At 35.7% G+C, this 15,901-nt stretch overlaps 4 protein-coding genes across 8 annotated transcripts; 1 reads left to right on the plus strand and 3 right to left on the minus strand.

Annotated features, from left to right (window-relative positions):
- Window positions 1–410: 410 nt before the first annotated feature.
- LOC105637438 (protein kinase C-like zinc finger protein) lies at window positions 411–3,559 on the minus strand. 5 transcript variants are annotated; one of them, XM_012220898.3, is made up of 5 exons: window positions 3,372–3,559; window positions 2,176–2,904; window positions 1,699–1,819; window positions 1,340–1,611; window positions 411–1,245 (listed from the first exon to the last, which is right to left on the minus strand). In XM_012220898.3, exons 2-5 carry the CDS (start codon window positions 2,287–2,289, stop codon window positions 643–645), a joined length of 1,110 nt encoding a protein of 369 aa, XP_012076288.1. In that variant the 5' UTR covers window positions 2,290–2,904; window positions 3,372–3,559; the 3' UTR covers window positions 411–642. The 5 variants fall into 5 exon arrangements, with proteins under 5 accessions (XP_012076288.1, XP_012076287.1, XP_012076285.1 ...); XM_012220897.4 differs by having other exon boundaries at window positions 1,340–1,819; window positions 2,176–2,340; XM_012220895.4 differs by having other exon boundaries at window positions 1,340–1,819; window positions 2,176–2,443.
- A 1,040-nt stretch (window positions 3,560–4,599) lies between these two features.
- LOC105638309 (Leucine-rich repeat protein kinase family protein) lies at window positions 4,600–7,355 on the minus strand. The gene is made up of 3 exons (XM_012222104.4): window positions 6,506–7,355; window positions 5,494–6,075; window positions 4,600–5,425 (listed from the first exon to the last, which is right to left on the minus strand). The coding sequence occupies exons 1-3, from the start codon at window positions 7,167–7,169 to the stop codon at window positions 4,752–4,754; spliced, it is 1,920 nt and encodes a 639-aa protein (XP_012077494.2). The 5' UTR covers window positions 7,170–7,355; the 3' UTR covers window positions 4,600–4,751.
- Window positions 7,356–8,650: 1,295 nt separating this feature from the next.
- Window positions 8,651–10,431, plus strand: LOC105637439 (Ras guanine nucleotide exchange factor K). Its single transcript, XM_012220899.4, has 3 exons — window positions 8,651–9,649; window positions 9,748–10,021; window positions 10,121–10,431. The coding sequence occupies exons 1-3, from the start codon at window positions 8,717–8,719 to the stop codon at window positions 10,255–10,257; spliced, it is 1,344 nt and encodes a 447-aa protein (XP_012076289.1). The 5' UTR covers window positions 8,651–8,716; the 3' UTR covers window positions 10,258–10,431.
- A 609-nt stretch (window positions 10,432–11,040) lies between these two features.
- On the minus strand, window positions 11,041–13,966 carry LOC105637440 (sequence-specific DNA binding transcription factor). Its single transcript, XM_012220900.4, has 2 exons — window positions 13,081–13,966; window positions 11,041–11,768 (listed from the first exon to the last, which is right to left on the minus strand). The coding sequence occupies exons 1-2, from the start codon at window positions 13,625–13,627 to the stop codon at window positions 11,233–11,235; spliced, it is 1,083 nt and encodes a 360-aa protein (XP_012076290.1). The 5' UTR covers window positions 13,628–13,966; the 3' UTR covers window positions 11,041–11,232.
- Between the last annotated feature and the right edge of the window lie 1,935 nt (window positions 13,967–15,901).

Here is a 15,901-nt window from a genome sequence, read left to right on the forward strand (position 1 = left end):
ATGACTTAATAATAGTTAAAGTACTTAACCCTCTGTTCTATGCAAGTGTGTTTAATAAAACTCGAACTGAAAAGATCTTTTCACGTATTCGGTCACAATCCAAATATTATATATGATTTAAATTTTTCTTAATCCTAATTACCTCAGAACTTTAAAAATAAAATTTCATTAATCTAGTTTAGTTTATAATCAAGTTGGTTAAATATAGCAGGATATGATATGTTGCAATATAAAATTTGTTACTCTAATATTTCAAAATTTATCTATCATGAAGAAAAGTCAAACAAATATTAGCCAAAGAATAATTATGTTCGTGGTTTGACCGAGACTGAGTGCAAAATAATATGATTAGGGAATTCTTACTATACATAGAGAGATTAATAAATTAAAAAATACATAAATTAGGGGTGTTACTTAAATTTTATAATTTAATAAAAATTTAAATTTACTAATTTATATTGACAGATTTCAACTTCCCCTCCCACAATACAGCACTTGAGCACAATATTCGTATATTAACTATGCTAATACATTCTTGACCTATAATTCAAGAAAGAAATACACACACGAGTAATCTTCTGTGAGTTGCAATTACTGCTTAGAAATAAAATTAAAAAAAAAAAAAGAAAAAGAAAGAGCAGCCTATATAATATCTCCACATGCAGCAAATGTTTCTTGCGCACATGAAGGATGAAGGTCATAATCACACGCATCACAAGAGAATGCCCAGAACCTCCCTTGTCTTTTACAATAGTCGCACACATATGCTTTTGCCATGTCCAGTTTCAGTTCATGCTGGTGCTTCACATCCTTCAATTGACGAGGCAATGCATCTCCTTCAATTTTCAACCCTGCTTCTATCTCTGCAATCCTCCTCTCTGTGAAAGGGAAAGCCTTTGCACCGTACAGGGAAATCATGCTTTTCCCATCCGTGGTTATCGTCTTCCCATCTTCTCCAATGATCACTAAAGCTGGAATCCCTTTAATGTTGAATATCCTACACAGGTCTTGCCGTGTCCTGTCCTCATATGGAATGGCAAGCCATGGCATGTTGCTTAGGTTGATACTGAATTCTTTAAGGTCTCTATCCGTGGACACCAATATAATCTCAAAGCATCCATCTCTGATGCTCATCAACTCATTGTAAGCTTCTATTAGTTGCGCAGTGAAGGTGCGGCTAGGTGGGCACCAATGTGCCCCAAAGTACAGGCCTATTGTCTTCCCAACAAGTTCAGACACTAGAATCTGCACAGAAGTTTAGCTTTTATCTACTTATTTGTAGGAAAATATAAAGAAAAAATGTTGCCAAATTACTACGTAAACAACTAACAACATGCACCTCTCGATCATCTCGAGATAAAACGTAGTTCCGTCCTTGATGTGCCAAAAGCTGCTGTAATTTCCCTCCTTGGCGCTTTGCATCGTCAATAGCCCTCAATTCCTCTCTTCTCTTCCTGGTAAAGGGAAATGCTTCAGCTCCATAGTCTTCAATCAATCCGATCAGATCTTCTTCAATCGATATTCCATCTGAAGCCAACGAAAAAAATGATGGAATGCGGTCCACGCCATAGACGTCTCTCAATTGTCCATGCAATTCTAAATCAAATGGAACTGCAAGCCATGGCATGCATTTGAAATGCTCTTTAAAGCCATCCTCATCACGGTCAAAGGAGACTAACACAATCTCTAGCTTTTTACCTTCAGCTCTTAGGCTATTATAAAGCTGCACGAGCTGAGGAGCAAAAGTTTTACATGGCCTGCACCAGTTTGCTGAGAACAAGAGACAAATTATCTTCCCATCACATGATGATAAGGGTACCTGAAGTCAGCATCAGGGCAATTAACATACTGTATTTTGGGCTTCTAATTTCATTGGATTAGATCGAAGCCTCTATTTTCGAAGCTAAATTGCCCTCAATATTTTTTTTTTTTTTTTTTGTTTTAAGCAATTAATGTCCATCCTTCAACAAAGAAACAGAAATATCTTCATAGAATTAACCTCTACAAGTATAAGCGTCTTCTAATCCATAAAAGTAAACATTAAAAGGCAGCGTATTAAGTCATATGTAATATGTGGATAATTAAATAATTTTTTTTTTATGAAAAAAAAAAGAGAAAAGAATGGGTGTTTTTTCAAGTGAAATGAACAGAAATAGCAGTTTCGTGAGAACTTACTTTTCCTTCGCCAGAAAGAAGAAAATCAACCCCTTTAGATGCTAAGACGGTCAGAAAGTCTCTGTTTTCAATTGATCCAACAAGCTTGGAGGGTTGATTATCAGGCCCTGCCATTATAACTAAGAGCAAAAGCCGGGGTGCACCTTCTCTCTTTTATACACTTTGCTTGAGAAGTGTTGATCAAAATTCAAAAGACAGAAATAAAGAAACAGAAGAGTGTCATTCCTTCACAAAATAATCTTGGACGGTTCATAAAATACTTCAGCACCTGTTTAATATCTCAAAGGTTACTCCTTTTTTTTTCTTTCCTTTTTATTTCTATTCTTAAATTTTAAACATGTCTGTGCCATGCCCACCACATGCTTATTCACTCATATAAACTATTACTACAAGGTTAGGTAATGAATGTTTTTAAAATTTTAAGTAGAGAAAAGCACAATTATCGAATGTTAAGAAAACAGAACCACCTCTCTTGTTATAAAGGCCATTCAGTGAAGATGGGGCAAATGATACTCAATAAAGAATTACAAACTTTTAGAAGAATCTATGGCATGAAACGGTAGCAGTTACCACTTGTCTAACAGAACCTAATGCTAATTCTGTACCACAGAGAAACAACCTGAACAAGAAAATAAAAAGATTTTGTTCAATCTAGAACCATCCCTGCCCTGCCCTCTATATGCCTTAGTTAGCGTGGGTGCATTCTTTGGCCCAGAATGACAGCATGCCCTGTGACAAATCAGTCAATTAATGATGCATTTTTTTGGATTTCCAACTTTACATAACGATTAGAGTATGTACCCAAGCACAGAATAGCAAACCCTAGAGACTATAGCAGAGCAGAAACCAGAGGCAACAATTTCTGAAAGCAAGTTGGCCAATATGTAACAATTTGCTGGAGTAAATAGTACAAAGGCAGAGTTATTCCAATTAAGAAGGAAAAGATCACTTCTTGAAAAGATTCCTTTTGCTTTTATCACATACTTGAAAGCAAAAGGCATTAATTCAAGACAGCTATGTCCATCACTCAAATGGTAAGTAATTTATGAATTCAATGCAAAGCGTGAAAGAAATCCATTAGAGTACCAAGTTTCTTGTGCAAAAGGATTTTCTATCTTAATTTATAAATAACAAAACTGAACATATTTTCCGGAATAAGGACCAAAGGAATATAGGAGTGGATCGAGTAGAAATACCTTGTTAATAATTCTGATGATCGATGAAGCTAGTCTGTGGGGTTTGGATGGAATAGAAAGACGGAGAAGATAGAACCTATTCCAAGAGAAGGGGATGATAAGGGAATAAATGCGTGAGCGAGCACGTTAAGAGGTCCCCGCTGCAAAAAAATAGAAGAGAATCGATGCTTTGCTTACAAATTGGCAATGCCAAGCTATTGAGCTGGATAAGATTAGCCTGCACTTAGTGTAAATGGTTCCACATATCAAATTAATTTTTAAAAAATTAATACTGTTTTATTTTTTTTAATTTAGTGAAATGTTAAAACTATTCTCGTTAAAATAAAAGGTTTGTTTTTAATTAATTTGGTATATATACACGTTTCCATACACTCAGGAAGACAAATTCTAATGATTCAAAGTATAATATAGAAATAAAAGTCTTTCTATCTGTCTGTCTAAAGTAGCATGCCAAATATTAAATAATATTATTAATTTATTAATGATTAGAAAAAAATTTTATTATTTGAAATGATAAATTTTTTAGTAGAATTTATTTAATATAATACTAATGATATCATTAATTATTAAAAAATTAAAGAATGTTTAATATTATTAATGGTATTAATATTAATTAAAAAAACATAAAACCATATTTTTTAACAACTCAACACTTTCAAAATTATTGCTTTTGTTTGATATTGTGAGATATAAGTGAATATGCTTCTATTTTTGTATATTGATGATATTATTAATTATTGAAAAAAATTGAAGAACATTTAATATTATTAAATTAGAAAAAACTGAAAAATTTTATTATTTAGAATAATATTAAAGATATTATTAATTGTTTAGTTAAGTATTGAAAAAATGAAAGCATCTGATATTATTAAATTAGAAAAAAAAGAGAGTGAAAAGTTTTTTTTTTTTTTTAAGAAGAGTAATATGATATTGTTAATAATATAATGTAATATTAATGTTAACTCAATTAATCTAACTTAAACATTAAAATTTCAAAATAACGCCGACTCAAATGCCTTAAAAATGATTTCTTTTAGTGAAATTGTGATTTTAAGTAAGTAGGATGTCTACATGGAATGCAAAACCAATAACATAGGTTCCAATTAAAACGAATAACTAATTGATAATTACATTTAATTTTTAAATTTTAAAAAATTGTTAGAGAGAAAAGAAGTGTAAAAATGATAGGACCCCCTTATGGATGTCTGTTTATCCATTATTAATCTGTGATTTCATGTGGTGTTATATATTTTATTTATAACACAAACAGAAATGAATATGACAAAATGAAGGAAGATGGAATTGTTAAACATAATAATTGCGGTTTCAACTACTAATAAATTGCCAATAAAAGACCTGAAATAGTATCCTTGCTTGATATCAGGCATTGATAGAGAAAGAGAAATCATCATCGGTCATTGCTCTAGAAGAGTAGATTTCCCCTTCACTTGCATTTGAACTAAATTCATCGTAGTCGCTATCTCTATCCTTCAACTCCTCGATTTTGTCCACAGCCTCCCTCAAATCCCACCTCCTCTCCACTCGCCATTCACAGCAACACATCCCAATCTTCAAAAGCTTTAGCATCTCGCCTTCCCCGTTCTTAGTACCTCTCATCTCCATATCAAACACCTCACCCGTCCACTCCTCTCTAACAACTGAGTTAACCCAACTCGCCAAATCTGCATTGCCGCCTTTGCCTTGTCTAAGATAATTGGCTGGGAACTTACCGGTTAACATTTCCAGGATGAGTATACCCAGACTCCAAACGTCCGTCTTCCTGGTTGTGCGGTCACTCTGGGTGAATTCTGGAGACTTGTAGGCCACCATGACTTTTAGAGCGTGATCTTTGTTTACTAGAGGCACCAACGCGTAATCCGTCAATAGGGGCTCGAACGTGTGGTCTAAAAGCACGTTAGAGGATTTCAAATGACCATGAGGCAGAGTTAGGCTAGGGAACTCTTTGTACAGGTAAGTCAACCCCCTTGCTACTCCTTTTATGATCTTTAGGCGAGTTGGCCAGTCAAGTCCTGCTTGTCCTGAACCACGCTTACCTGAAACACCGGTGAACAAATTATACATTATGATGCAGAGAAAGATGACATTGAATTCAAGTACGTACCGTGAAGATGACTAGCCAAGCTGCCATTTTCAATAAAGTCTGAAATTAAAAGTTTCTCATCTTTTCTGTAGTAGAATGCCACAAGCGGAAGCAAGTTGCGGTGTGACAGTGTTCCCAGTCTAGTAATGTGCTCATAAAATTCTTCCTTGTTTGCATTGTTCATTTCCCTAAACCTCTTCACAACCATAGCTGGCCCATCAAAAAGTACTGCTTTGTAGGAGGACCCGAAATTGCCAGTTCCTAAAACCTCAGCAGAGGCCCTTAGAAGGTCTTGCAAGTCGAATCTCTCTCTATCGTTCCTAACGAAATTCAACAGGCCCTTGTTTTTGCCCTGCTGATCGTGATCGGACGATTCAACAAAGTGTTTTGGGGCCATCACGGAAAATTTTGTTTGGGCTTGAGTTCCTTGGACTTGGAGCTGCTTCGCCTGGGTCGTTTTGGTTCGGCGGCCTCGGAAACAGGCAAATGCAACTATAGCGGCTAACGCAAGTACAGCCACTGCTACTACCACTATTACTATTATGGTTTTCTTCTTTGAGGACTTGCATGCCGGCAGCGGCTTTCCACATAGGCCATCGTTCCCTGCTTTGTGACAAATTGAATTGCTGGAGTAAATGGTTCGTTCTTTTGAAGATGCAGTATGTTTTTACTTGCTTGTGATGGTATTCTGAAATTTTCAAACACTTCTTGTCTGCTTTTTCCTTTGCTTCTAAACTTTCTACATATTTTTAGAGTACTAACTCATATAGTATGTTTGACATTTCTTTTAATTTAAAATTGATCTAATTGATATATTAAGCTAATTAACTTATTTCTTTATTAAGCAAAAATGATAAACAGTTAAAATAAATTTAAAAATAATAACAGTATATTTCATCATATGACAATCATGGGTTCATAAATCTGACTGCAATTAATTAATATATAATAAAATTTTCAAAAAATGTAAACAATCCTATCCTTGAAAAAACATAAAATTTTAAACCGAGGTAGAATTAATATTAAGATTCACCTGCTAAAAGGGATGGATCGACTCCAGCAAGGGCAACCGGAACATGACCCGTCAAGTGATTATTTGCGACATTGAACAAAGTGAATTCCTGTTGAAAGTCTGGTATCTCTCCTTGAAACTGATTATTCTCAAGGCTGAGTCTTACCAGCTTGGACAAAGGAACAAGCGAGGAAGGGATTGGACCAGTGAAGTCGTTGTTTCCCAAATAAAGTTGAGTCAAAGAATTCATTCCAGCAAAAGCATAGTCAGGAATTATACCCGAGAATTTGTTGTACGACAAATACAAGGCCCTCAAGGAAGTGAGTTTATTCACCGGAGGCAATGGACCCTCAAAACTATTGTTTTTCAAGCTCAAAGCCCTCAGTTTAGGCAACTGCACGAGGGAATCTATGTCAATCTTCCCCGATAGATCCATGCCCTCGAGAGTCAATTTATCTATGTTATCATCACTGCAATGCAAACCCACCCAGTTCGCAGTGTCCCCGCTGCATGGATTATTAATTGTGTCGTTCCAGTTGTAAAGTTTAGAGGGATTAGAGAGGGAATTCTTGAACGCTAGGAGAATGACTGCATTGTTGTCACCAAACGACGACGTGGCAAACATGCACGACACTAAAAATAGCATCGGAATCCAGCCTGCGCAACCCATCCGCGAAGCATACATGAATAAACACAGATGGGACTCAAGACTATGAGCTGATTTAGAGGAGGCGGCCTCAGCAGCAAACTGACAAATTAATATATTAATTGACGAAGTCCTCCTATGTTGATAGGATTAATTAAGAATGAGCTGGGCTGTCAATTGGGGAGGCCGGCCCTCTTCTTATTCTTCTTTCTTTCTTTTTTTTTTTCTTCTTTTCTATTCATTCATTCCGCAATTTTGATGTTTATTGCCTTGCTGCTATATATGGTGTGTCCTGTGTCCTGGTAAGGTCAAGATGGATGCTTTTTCTTGTTAATAAAATATAGAAATATTAATGGTGTTTTGTTGTTGGCTTAGCCGTCTGTAATAATAAAAGACAACGCTATGACCTTGACTCGTATGTTTCAAGAATGTGTCTTGTGGGAAATTTTGTAGATTCTCATGAAAAGGATCGCTCGGCTACATAAATAAATATTATTATAACTCATCACAATCAACGACAATGAAGAACCTACCCCTTTTGCTGCATCTGCATGTATACGAATACGATACGATACGATACATCATTACAAATAAATAAACAAATAAATAATTTAATTATATTGTCATCGAAATAATCACTCAATCCCAGTCGCTGAACATACCTTAGGAGTTGGGCCATTTTTGAGTTGGACCCTGTCCTATCCTTAATTCATTTTGAAAGCATTGTTTAGCCTTTGGCCCATTATCATTGTCCTAAAAGTAGTACATGGCACTTGAATTGACAGATAGATGGGGTCACGTGGAAGACTCTGCTCCCTTTGGTGGCTGAGATCCAGGCTCCAGCCCACGTGTGATGGACCCGTGAGATCTTCTGCAGTCTCTAATCAAAATTAACTAAAAAAAATTTCACACTTTTAATTTTTTTAACTAAAAAAATAGGTTGAAATGTTAGTAAATGATTATTTTCAAGCAACGAATGTACAAAAGGTCTTTATTCTTGGCTTGAAGCTTGGATAGGATACGAAATTTGAAACCTCTAGCGCAAGGCAGAGAGACGACTCACGGGATAAAGCCAGCCTTTCTTCTGCTTTTAACCTTTTCACTTCTTCTGCTTTCGGCACCTGTCCTCATGCTCATACATACATGCATGAAATCGCCTGATAACTATATATTTCTGAATTTGTGGTCTGAAAGAAAAGAAAAGAAAAGAAAATCTTCATTAGTATCATTAGATTGGTAATGTTAAGTAAGCATAGGATTTAAAATTAATTTTACGTACCTCCTAATATAGAAAATTAAGCATTCAACTCTCAACTTCTTAGCTTGTAGACTACTTTGTCACCAACGATACGAGAAACATTTCTGTTACTATTTAGGAACAAATAACTAGAAAGCATATTAGGCTTGCTTACTCCCTCAAGCAAAGACTACGTGTATTTTTAGCCTATAATGTTGCTTTCTTCAAAATCAGAAAAAGTATTAAGAATCACAGACCACTCGCCACTGTCTATATAAAAAGGCCCGATATATATATATATATATTTCATTTCCCGCCTCAGGCATGATCCTACTCTATTCTTTTAACCATGAATCCGCCAACCTCTTCTGGTGACGCACGTATCCATGTCCAGTTCTCCGATTCACATGTGACATTACCTGATCAAAACAATGAAACAGAGCGTGCAAATGTCCCCTTATTACTACAGCCATCATATGCAAGGTCCAAATCCTTGCTCTTCGATGAACTCCGCCACTTCCGAATAAGTCTCAAATGGTGCGCTCTTGATCATTCCTCTTGCCTAGGAAAATTCATATCATATTTCACTTTCATACTCTTCACCGTTGTTGTTCCCATCATAAGCTCCCTCTCTATTAAAATTCCATCCTCGGATGATCCCATATCTTTCAACACGCTGGTGCAGTTGCCCGAGTCAGGCCTGGCCCTCATTTCTTTCCTGACTCTATCCGGCTTCTTTAGAAGGTATGGTCTGCGGCAGCTACTGTTCCTGGATGCTCTGCAAGACGATCCTTTGTACGTTAGACGCGGATACTCCCGGGAGCTTGACAAGGCTTTTCGCTTCCTGGCTTTCATATTACTGCCATCTTTTCTTGTCGAACTGGCACACAAAGTCATATTCTTTGGGACGGTGAAAATAACATTGCCATACGTGAGCTCAGGTGTTCCGCTGAATTCTATCATGTTTGTGTTGGTATTGTCATCGTGGGTTTACAGAACAGGTGTGTTCTTATTGGTCTGCATTCTGTTTCGTCTGACTTGTGCGCTTCAGATATTAAGATTTGAAGGTCTTCATAAGTTGTTCGACGGATGCGAATCAGACGCCGGGGTCATATTTAGGGAGCATGTTAGGATTAAGAAACAGTTGTCTGCTACGAGCCACAGATATCGATTTTTCATTATTGCTTGCTCTGTTACTATCACCATTAGTCAATTAGGAGCATTGTTGTTAGTTCTGTTATTCAAGTCTGACAAAACTTTCATCAATTCAGGGGATCTTGTGGTAAGTTTGGTTTTCAAATTAAATTTTTTTTAAAAAAAATCTTGGTCAATTAGTTATTATATTTGATTGGGTTTACTATTTGTGGGAGAATATTGCAGATTTGTTCAGTGGTTCAGCTAAGTGGGTTCTTCTTATGCATACTTGGAGCAGCTAGAATCACACATAGAGCTCAAGGCATCGTGTCCATAGCGACTAGATGGCATATGATGTTGACATCTGCATCCGCCAGGTTAGACCAACGGAAAGCAAATGTCCCAGACGCTACTGTTGATGGTACTACAGTACCAGATTCTGCCGAGGGTGATTCGTCAGACATTTTCATCTCAACTTCCTCACAGGAATCATCTTCTTTCCAGACCAGGCAAGCTTTTGGTGAGTAGTATACTTACAAGTACTTTACGCCAAAAGTTGATTTCTTTTGCATTTGTAAGAATCAAATAATCACTAAACTGCTGATTTCTGCGCATGCAGTGGCATATTTGCAACACAACCATGGGGGGATCACACTATTTGGATTTGCTCTCGACCGTGGATTGCTTCATACACTTTTTGCATTTGAGTTCTCTCTGGTGCTGTGGATTCTCAGCAAAGTAGTGGTTCTGTCTTGACCAAATCCCTTTCGGAGCTTCCTTACTTCTCTACATACCCTACGATGAATGAAATTACTGTATGTTAATGTGAAAATATATTGTTAAAGCTTTAAATGCAAATCACTATTGTTTTAAAATACCGTAAAAAAAACTTTATGTAATCACAAATATACATCTTTTTTTTTGTTAGTATTTCTTCGCAGAAAAATTGCCTACACCATCTGCTTACTTAATGAGATTTTATTCCCATACACACCCAGGATTAATAAAAGATATCCAAGTCCAGGGCAAACTATTATATATTAGCGCGGCTTGGCTTGGCTTTTCTGTTTCTACACGATTTTATATTTGCATTCTAACAAATCAATCCGAAGTCCACTTGCCGAAAGTTTCTAAAATATCCAAAGTTCATGAATTTCAATGAAATCTTCAATTTTTCCTCATCTATAAAAGCTTTTCCCTTCAATTCATGAAAAATAGGAAACACTTCTCCTTAATCCCCATCCTTCATAGAAGGAAACTTTTACCACAAAGCTTTTCTCTCTGCTTTCCATAAAACAAGTCCTTTGGTGTTTTGTCTAATAGGGCCGTCAAGTCGTTTGGAAAATTTAAACAGTACAGACTTTACTCGCTCGAGACTACTATAATCGACCATACTTCATCACCCTACCCATCGTTATAATATTTGAACTGGCCCTTATTAAGCTCAGAGAGATGTAAGGACAAACGAACTACTTTTAAATAAGTAGAAACCCACAAGCAAGAATGCTGAGAAGAATTTATATGCCACGACGAGCAAACTCAGAGGAAAAAAAATGAAGACTAGACTGAGAAAATACATGTTTACACATGTACACCATCAACAGCAAAGTCAGAGGAACCTATGGAATTGATTTTATATCATAAACAAGATGGCAACACTACTGATTCTAGTCTACTTAACAACTCCAGAACTTTGATAGGAAGTAAATTAACTCTATTCATCAGCTAGTCTTATTCTTGGACAAGATAAGGAAACTGGCCAAGGATGTCTACAATATCCCCCAGGCATGCAATCAGCTTGTCCCCCTGGCGCCGTACAAAATCAGTTTGGAACTCTGCTATTCCTGGGACGTTGCCTTGAGCTATAGCATGGATCAATTCTGCATTCTCACACAATCTCTCCACCATCATTTTCTCTGTTTCTTGCATGCATGCTGTCTTCTTTTTTCGTTTGCGAATACTTTTAGGCTGTTCTTCCACAAGACTATTTTGATATTTCTCTTCAGCATTGATTTTTTGAGCCTCTTCCTTTCTGCAGGACTCCTGAGGCTTATCTTCCACACGACTTTCCTGAGGTTCCTCATCCACGTGGACTATCTGAGGCTGTGGCTTTTCGCCGATCATCTGATGATTTTCTTCCTCACAATTTTTCTGTGATTCTTCATCAATATGGACTTCTTGGGGCTGTTCTATCGTTAAGCAAATTTGATGTTTTTCTTCTTGTTGGGTTTTCAGAACCACTGACCGCCGCCTTTGTCTCTTGGGTCCTAAAAGAAATATTAACATTATAAATACAACAGACAAATTAGTCTTAACACCACACCAGAGCATAATTACGGTAGTTTACTCCATGTGCAAGATCAATAGTTCAAGGAACTTTTACAGTTAAGCTAGTTTGCTAAACCACCTTCCTAGTCTCTGCTAAAAATTCCAATCCAAGCTTTATGCTTCAATAAATCTCGACACACTTAAACATTTGTCATATAATTCCCAACAAAACACATTTGAAAATCGAGTCAAAGTCCTTAATGTGAACATATAAGCCTTCATGATGTAAAGCTGTGCACTGCTCCACATCATACACGTGAGACTATTGTCTCAAAACATTTAATGCCCAAAGGACCAAGAATTGCAACCATTCGCACAAGACAAAATAACACGTCACTTGGAAAAGCTGTAGCAGGAAAAACAAATAGAGGCTCTGGCATCTATTAGTAAATATGCATGCAATTCTTCTTCAATTTTGCAACATAAGAAACTCAATACAATTGCACTAAGACTATCGCACCAGGCACTTCAGTGTCTCTCAATGTACCCCACAAATATGACCTCAAAAATTATATTTTTTTTCCCTCTTCTTTTGAGAAGAGCAGGGAAACAAATGCAATTTAATTATCATAACATCCCTTACCTGATTTTTCATTTTTTTTTAAACCAAAGGAAAGCATCATCACCGTTTAACAGTAATTATATAATTAAGCTAACCTGAAAATAAGCATTAGTAGAACTATAACATGCTAGTTTAACGGCTCTGCAGCTTGATTACAGTGAATCTAGCAGCAGCGGAGACGCATGATAATGAAAAGGAAGGGAAAATTTAAAAATCTCACTTCAAAACAAGCATACTGCAACTGCAACTGCAACTGCAAATGGCAAAAGATTTTAACTTAAATTTCTCACTGGATAAATTTAAAAGATAAAACTTTCAAAATTATAGCATGATAATAGTAAGGGAAATTGTCTTTAAAATCCTCACTTAAAAACACAAATGTCGTCTTCTCTTCAGAATTTGAATACCATAATTTAAAGAACAATCACTAAAAAGCTGCTATGGACAAACTTTATACATCAGAGATCCAACTGTCTTCCTGTCCTATCATTGATTATACTTGCAAGAGTTCCTAGTAGAGAAGTAATTCATTTGGTTGTGAATGCAGTTCCATAAAAGCAACATAACTGAAAACTGAGCAATAGAACTTAACCCACAACTGTAGTGCAGTTAATGATAATCAGCACAAAATATGAAGATATACAATATCAGATTTCATTAATCATTTGTGAAAAATGGGAAAAACGCACCTAGTTTTGCTATTACATTAAGAAGGTTGGCCTCTACTTCGGGATCAGTATCTGGGTCAGTATCCGCGTGGTCCTTCTGGGCCCTTACATAATTGTCAATAGCTTTAAACAGATCTTTATCAAAACTCTCTGGAAGTCGGAATTGTTTTCTCGTCTCACAATCCAATAACCAATACGATTCAGTCTTCGACTTGGAATCCCATTGTTTGATCTGGTTGTATTCAGCCAGTAGTGAGTTCCACTTGCTCCGGCACTGATTCAAAGTGCGTGATACGTCCATCACAGTACAGTTTTCAACGATAATTTTCCATTTCTGATAGGAAGACAACGCTTTCAAACAATCCCCTTCAACGGCAGCGATCTCATTGACGAGAATGAGAGCTTCTTTGTTGGTCCAAACCGGAGCTACCTGAGAACGTGTACGCGGAGCTCTCGCTACAGATGATTTATAGCTATAACTGTCCTCCATTCCCTGTCTAAGCCTAAAGCCTCTCTTTTGGGGCGTTCGTGAGTTTTGCAACTCGTCGGTGGATTCTATTGGTTCCATCGTTCTAAGCTCTTTCTACTACCACAACTACCTATACCAAATTCAAATTTGTGTTCCTTTTTGTCTTAATGTTTTACTTTCTCTTATGCGCATTAGATCAAACGATTTAGCTACCAGACATCAAACGTTTTCTCAAGAAAATATAATAATCTACGAAAAAAGAAAGCAAAAAAGCAATAGGGTTGTGAGATACCAGATAGAGGATATGAAACGATAGTGCAGTCCTCTGATCACCATTACACCTGGGTGATCGCCATTTTCTGCTCAAATTCAGGTTGGGCGAATTATACGAGGTCAGCCTTCGGTGGTACCCGCTACCTACAAAGCCCGCGACGACATGTCACGTCCAGATTCCACCGTTGTGGTCAAGTTGAGTTAATGGACCGGGTTTTAGCCTGGGCTGGACCAGATGTTAGGGTCCAAACGTACTCTAAATGAATTTTTGCGGATCGGGTATCCACGAAAATCCGCCCGCTTCCATCTCTAAATAAGAATCGAGCCTTTCATTGTTAAAAATCATTCTTGGAAAAATTGCCCCTTAATTTTTAATCTAATTATCTAGTGGTCCTTTTGAAAACTCTCATTCAATTTCCACCTTTTTTTTTTATATATTATGTTTTCACGGTAGTTCTTAAAACATTTATAGTTTAATTAGGTGAAAGCCCGTGTATTACGTGGATTGCTCTGTCTAATATACATTGTAAAATAAAAACTTTTTAATTTGTAATTTTATACTAAATAAATAATAAAAACAATTAGCAGTTTTTTTAGATAGAATGAACTTAAGTTAAGCCTCAAGTTTTCAGATAAAATGAACTTTGACCAAAGCTTATTCATATTTTCAAGTCTTTAAATTTGTAAGTGCATCTACCGTGCATTTTTTATTAACTTAGAAATTAAAAGACACCATATTATACTATACTGCTCATGTATCTCTTTTGAAAGTTAGAAACTTTGAGCCGCAATTAATCATGATATTTTCATCAAATCCATAACTTGAATGTAACATCATTTAAAATACATTTACTCCTGTCAAATATATTAGGATTCATAAGAACTCCAATATGGGAGTTCATTGGAATCACGATAATAAAAAAACTTATGTTATATTTCACGTATGAATTAAACTCGTCATTTTTCACAATACACTTATATATCAAAATTTCAAAATTAGATATGATTAAATTTCAATTATTATAATAATTATTATTAAAAATTGTTTATAAAATTTTTCAGAAATACCTTAACATGTAAATATAAAATAAATATTATTATATTCAAAAAATTGTAATCATTTCTACCATGTAGGAATTGTCAGCTCTCAACAACCTTGCTCTCACAAGTAATGTAATATATAACACTCTGGTCTGCCTTCATTCACATGATATAGTCCTTAAGCCTCGTTAACTATCACCACTTTTGATGTAGTGAGATCAAAGCAGTTCAACAATTTTTGTCTTGTTTGTGGAGTTCTTAAAGACATCCAGCTGAAGATTTTTAGAGAATGTTTCATAGAATTTGTTATAATCTTCCTTGTTCTTAACAATCTCAAATAAAGCTCAATGCACACTCTTCACTAAGTTCTTGCGGATAACTCTTAGAATCTTGTTCTACTGCAACATTTCTATTAAATGTTTAAGGAAGAAGGCACTCAGGAATAAGCTCTTCTCAGTCAATATATATGATATAGTTCTAATTAGATTTAAACAATACAAGCATAAATAGAATAAAAAAAATTGAAAAAATTGCATCCATTTCTAAATTAAAAACAAAACTCCATAGAGTATAAAGCTGCCAATAATAAGCTATGGTCAACGATAATATTCCTTAACTCCTACAAAGAAAAATGAAGCCAACAAATCAATTTTCTTCCATTAAAATAGTGGCTAATTTTTCTACTCAAGTTTGTAAGGTTTGTATAAGACATAGATAAGAAAAAATAACAACATATACTCTTCTTCTTTTTGACCCAATTGACCATTGTGTTTTATCTCTCTTATAATTAAGGACATTCCTTTCTCGAGTATTAGAGAGATACAAAGGTGAGTTGCAATTTTGATAAATTTTATACAATTCTTTTCAAGTTACATTGAGCACAAGAAATTTATATCTAGCTTAAAGTATCTTATTCCAAATCTTTCCAAGAAATCGAACTATTAAATTTAAAAATTGTAAACACTTGAAATTTCTAATTATAACATAGCCGATGGAATATGTAGAGACCAACAACTAAAAGAATACAACAATTGAATGAAGGTCTTGAGTGTGCCTATT

This window comes from Jatropha curcas, chromosome 8 (assembly GCF_041381405.1).
Source record: "Jatropha curcas cultivar XTBG-Jc1 chromosome 8, XTBG_Jcur_1.0, whole genome shotgun sequence".
Taxonomy (NCBI): Eukaryota; Viridiplantae; Streptophyta; class Magnoliopsida; order Malpighiales; family Euphorbiaceae; genus Jatropha; species Jatropha curcas.

Excerpts from the sequence above, each read along its gene's own strand:
- LOC105637438 (XM_012220897.4), bottom strand. The coding sequence starts at position 2,289 with ATGGCAGGGCCTGATAATCAACCCTCCAAGCTTGTTGGATCAATTGAA. Across the intron at positions 1,820-2,175 it reads TTCTTTCTGGCGAAGGAAAA|GTACCCTTATCATCATGTGA; the intron begins GTAAGTTCTCAC and ends TGCTGACTTCAG. Across the intron at positions 1,246-1,339 it reads TATCTCGAGATGATCGAGAG|ATTCTAGTGTCTGAACTTGT; the intron begins GTGCATGTTGTT and ends ACTTCTGTGCAG.
- LOC105638309 (XM_012222104.4), bottom strand. The coding sequence starts at position 7,169 with ATGTATGCTTCGCGGATGGGTTGCGCAGGCTGGATTCCGATGCTATTT. Across the intron at positions 6,076-6,505 it reads CGATCCATCCCTTTTAGCAG|GGAACGATGGCCTATGTGGA; the intron begins GTGAATCTTAAT and ends GTCACAAAGCAG. Across the intron at positions 5,426-5,493 it reads CTTGGCTAGTCATCTTCACG|GTAAGCGTGGTTCAGGACAA; the intron begins GTACGTACTTGA and ends CCGGTGTTTCAG.
- LOC105637439 (XM_012220899.4), top strand. The coding sequence starts at position 8,717 with ATGAATCCGCCAACCTCTTCTGGTGACGCACGTATCCATGTCCAGTTC. Across the intron at positions 9,650-9,747 it reads TCAATTCAGGGGATCTTGTG|ATTTGTTCAGTGGTTCAGCT; the intron begins GTAAGTTTGGTT and ends AGAATATTGCAG. Across the intron at positions 10,022-10,120 it reads CCAGACCAGGCAAGCTTTTG|TGGCATATTTGCAACACAAC; the intron begins GTGAGTAGTATA and ends CTGCGCATGCAG.
- LOC105637440 (XM_012220900.4), bottom strand. The coding sequence starts at position 13,627 with ATGGAACCAATAGAATCCACCGACGAGTTGCAAAACTCACGAACGCCC. Across the intron at positions 11,769-13,080 it reads TAATGTAATAGCAAAACTAG|GACCCAAGAGACAAAGGCGG; the intron begins GTGCGTTTTTCC and ends TATTTCTTTTAG.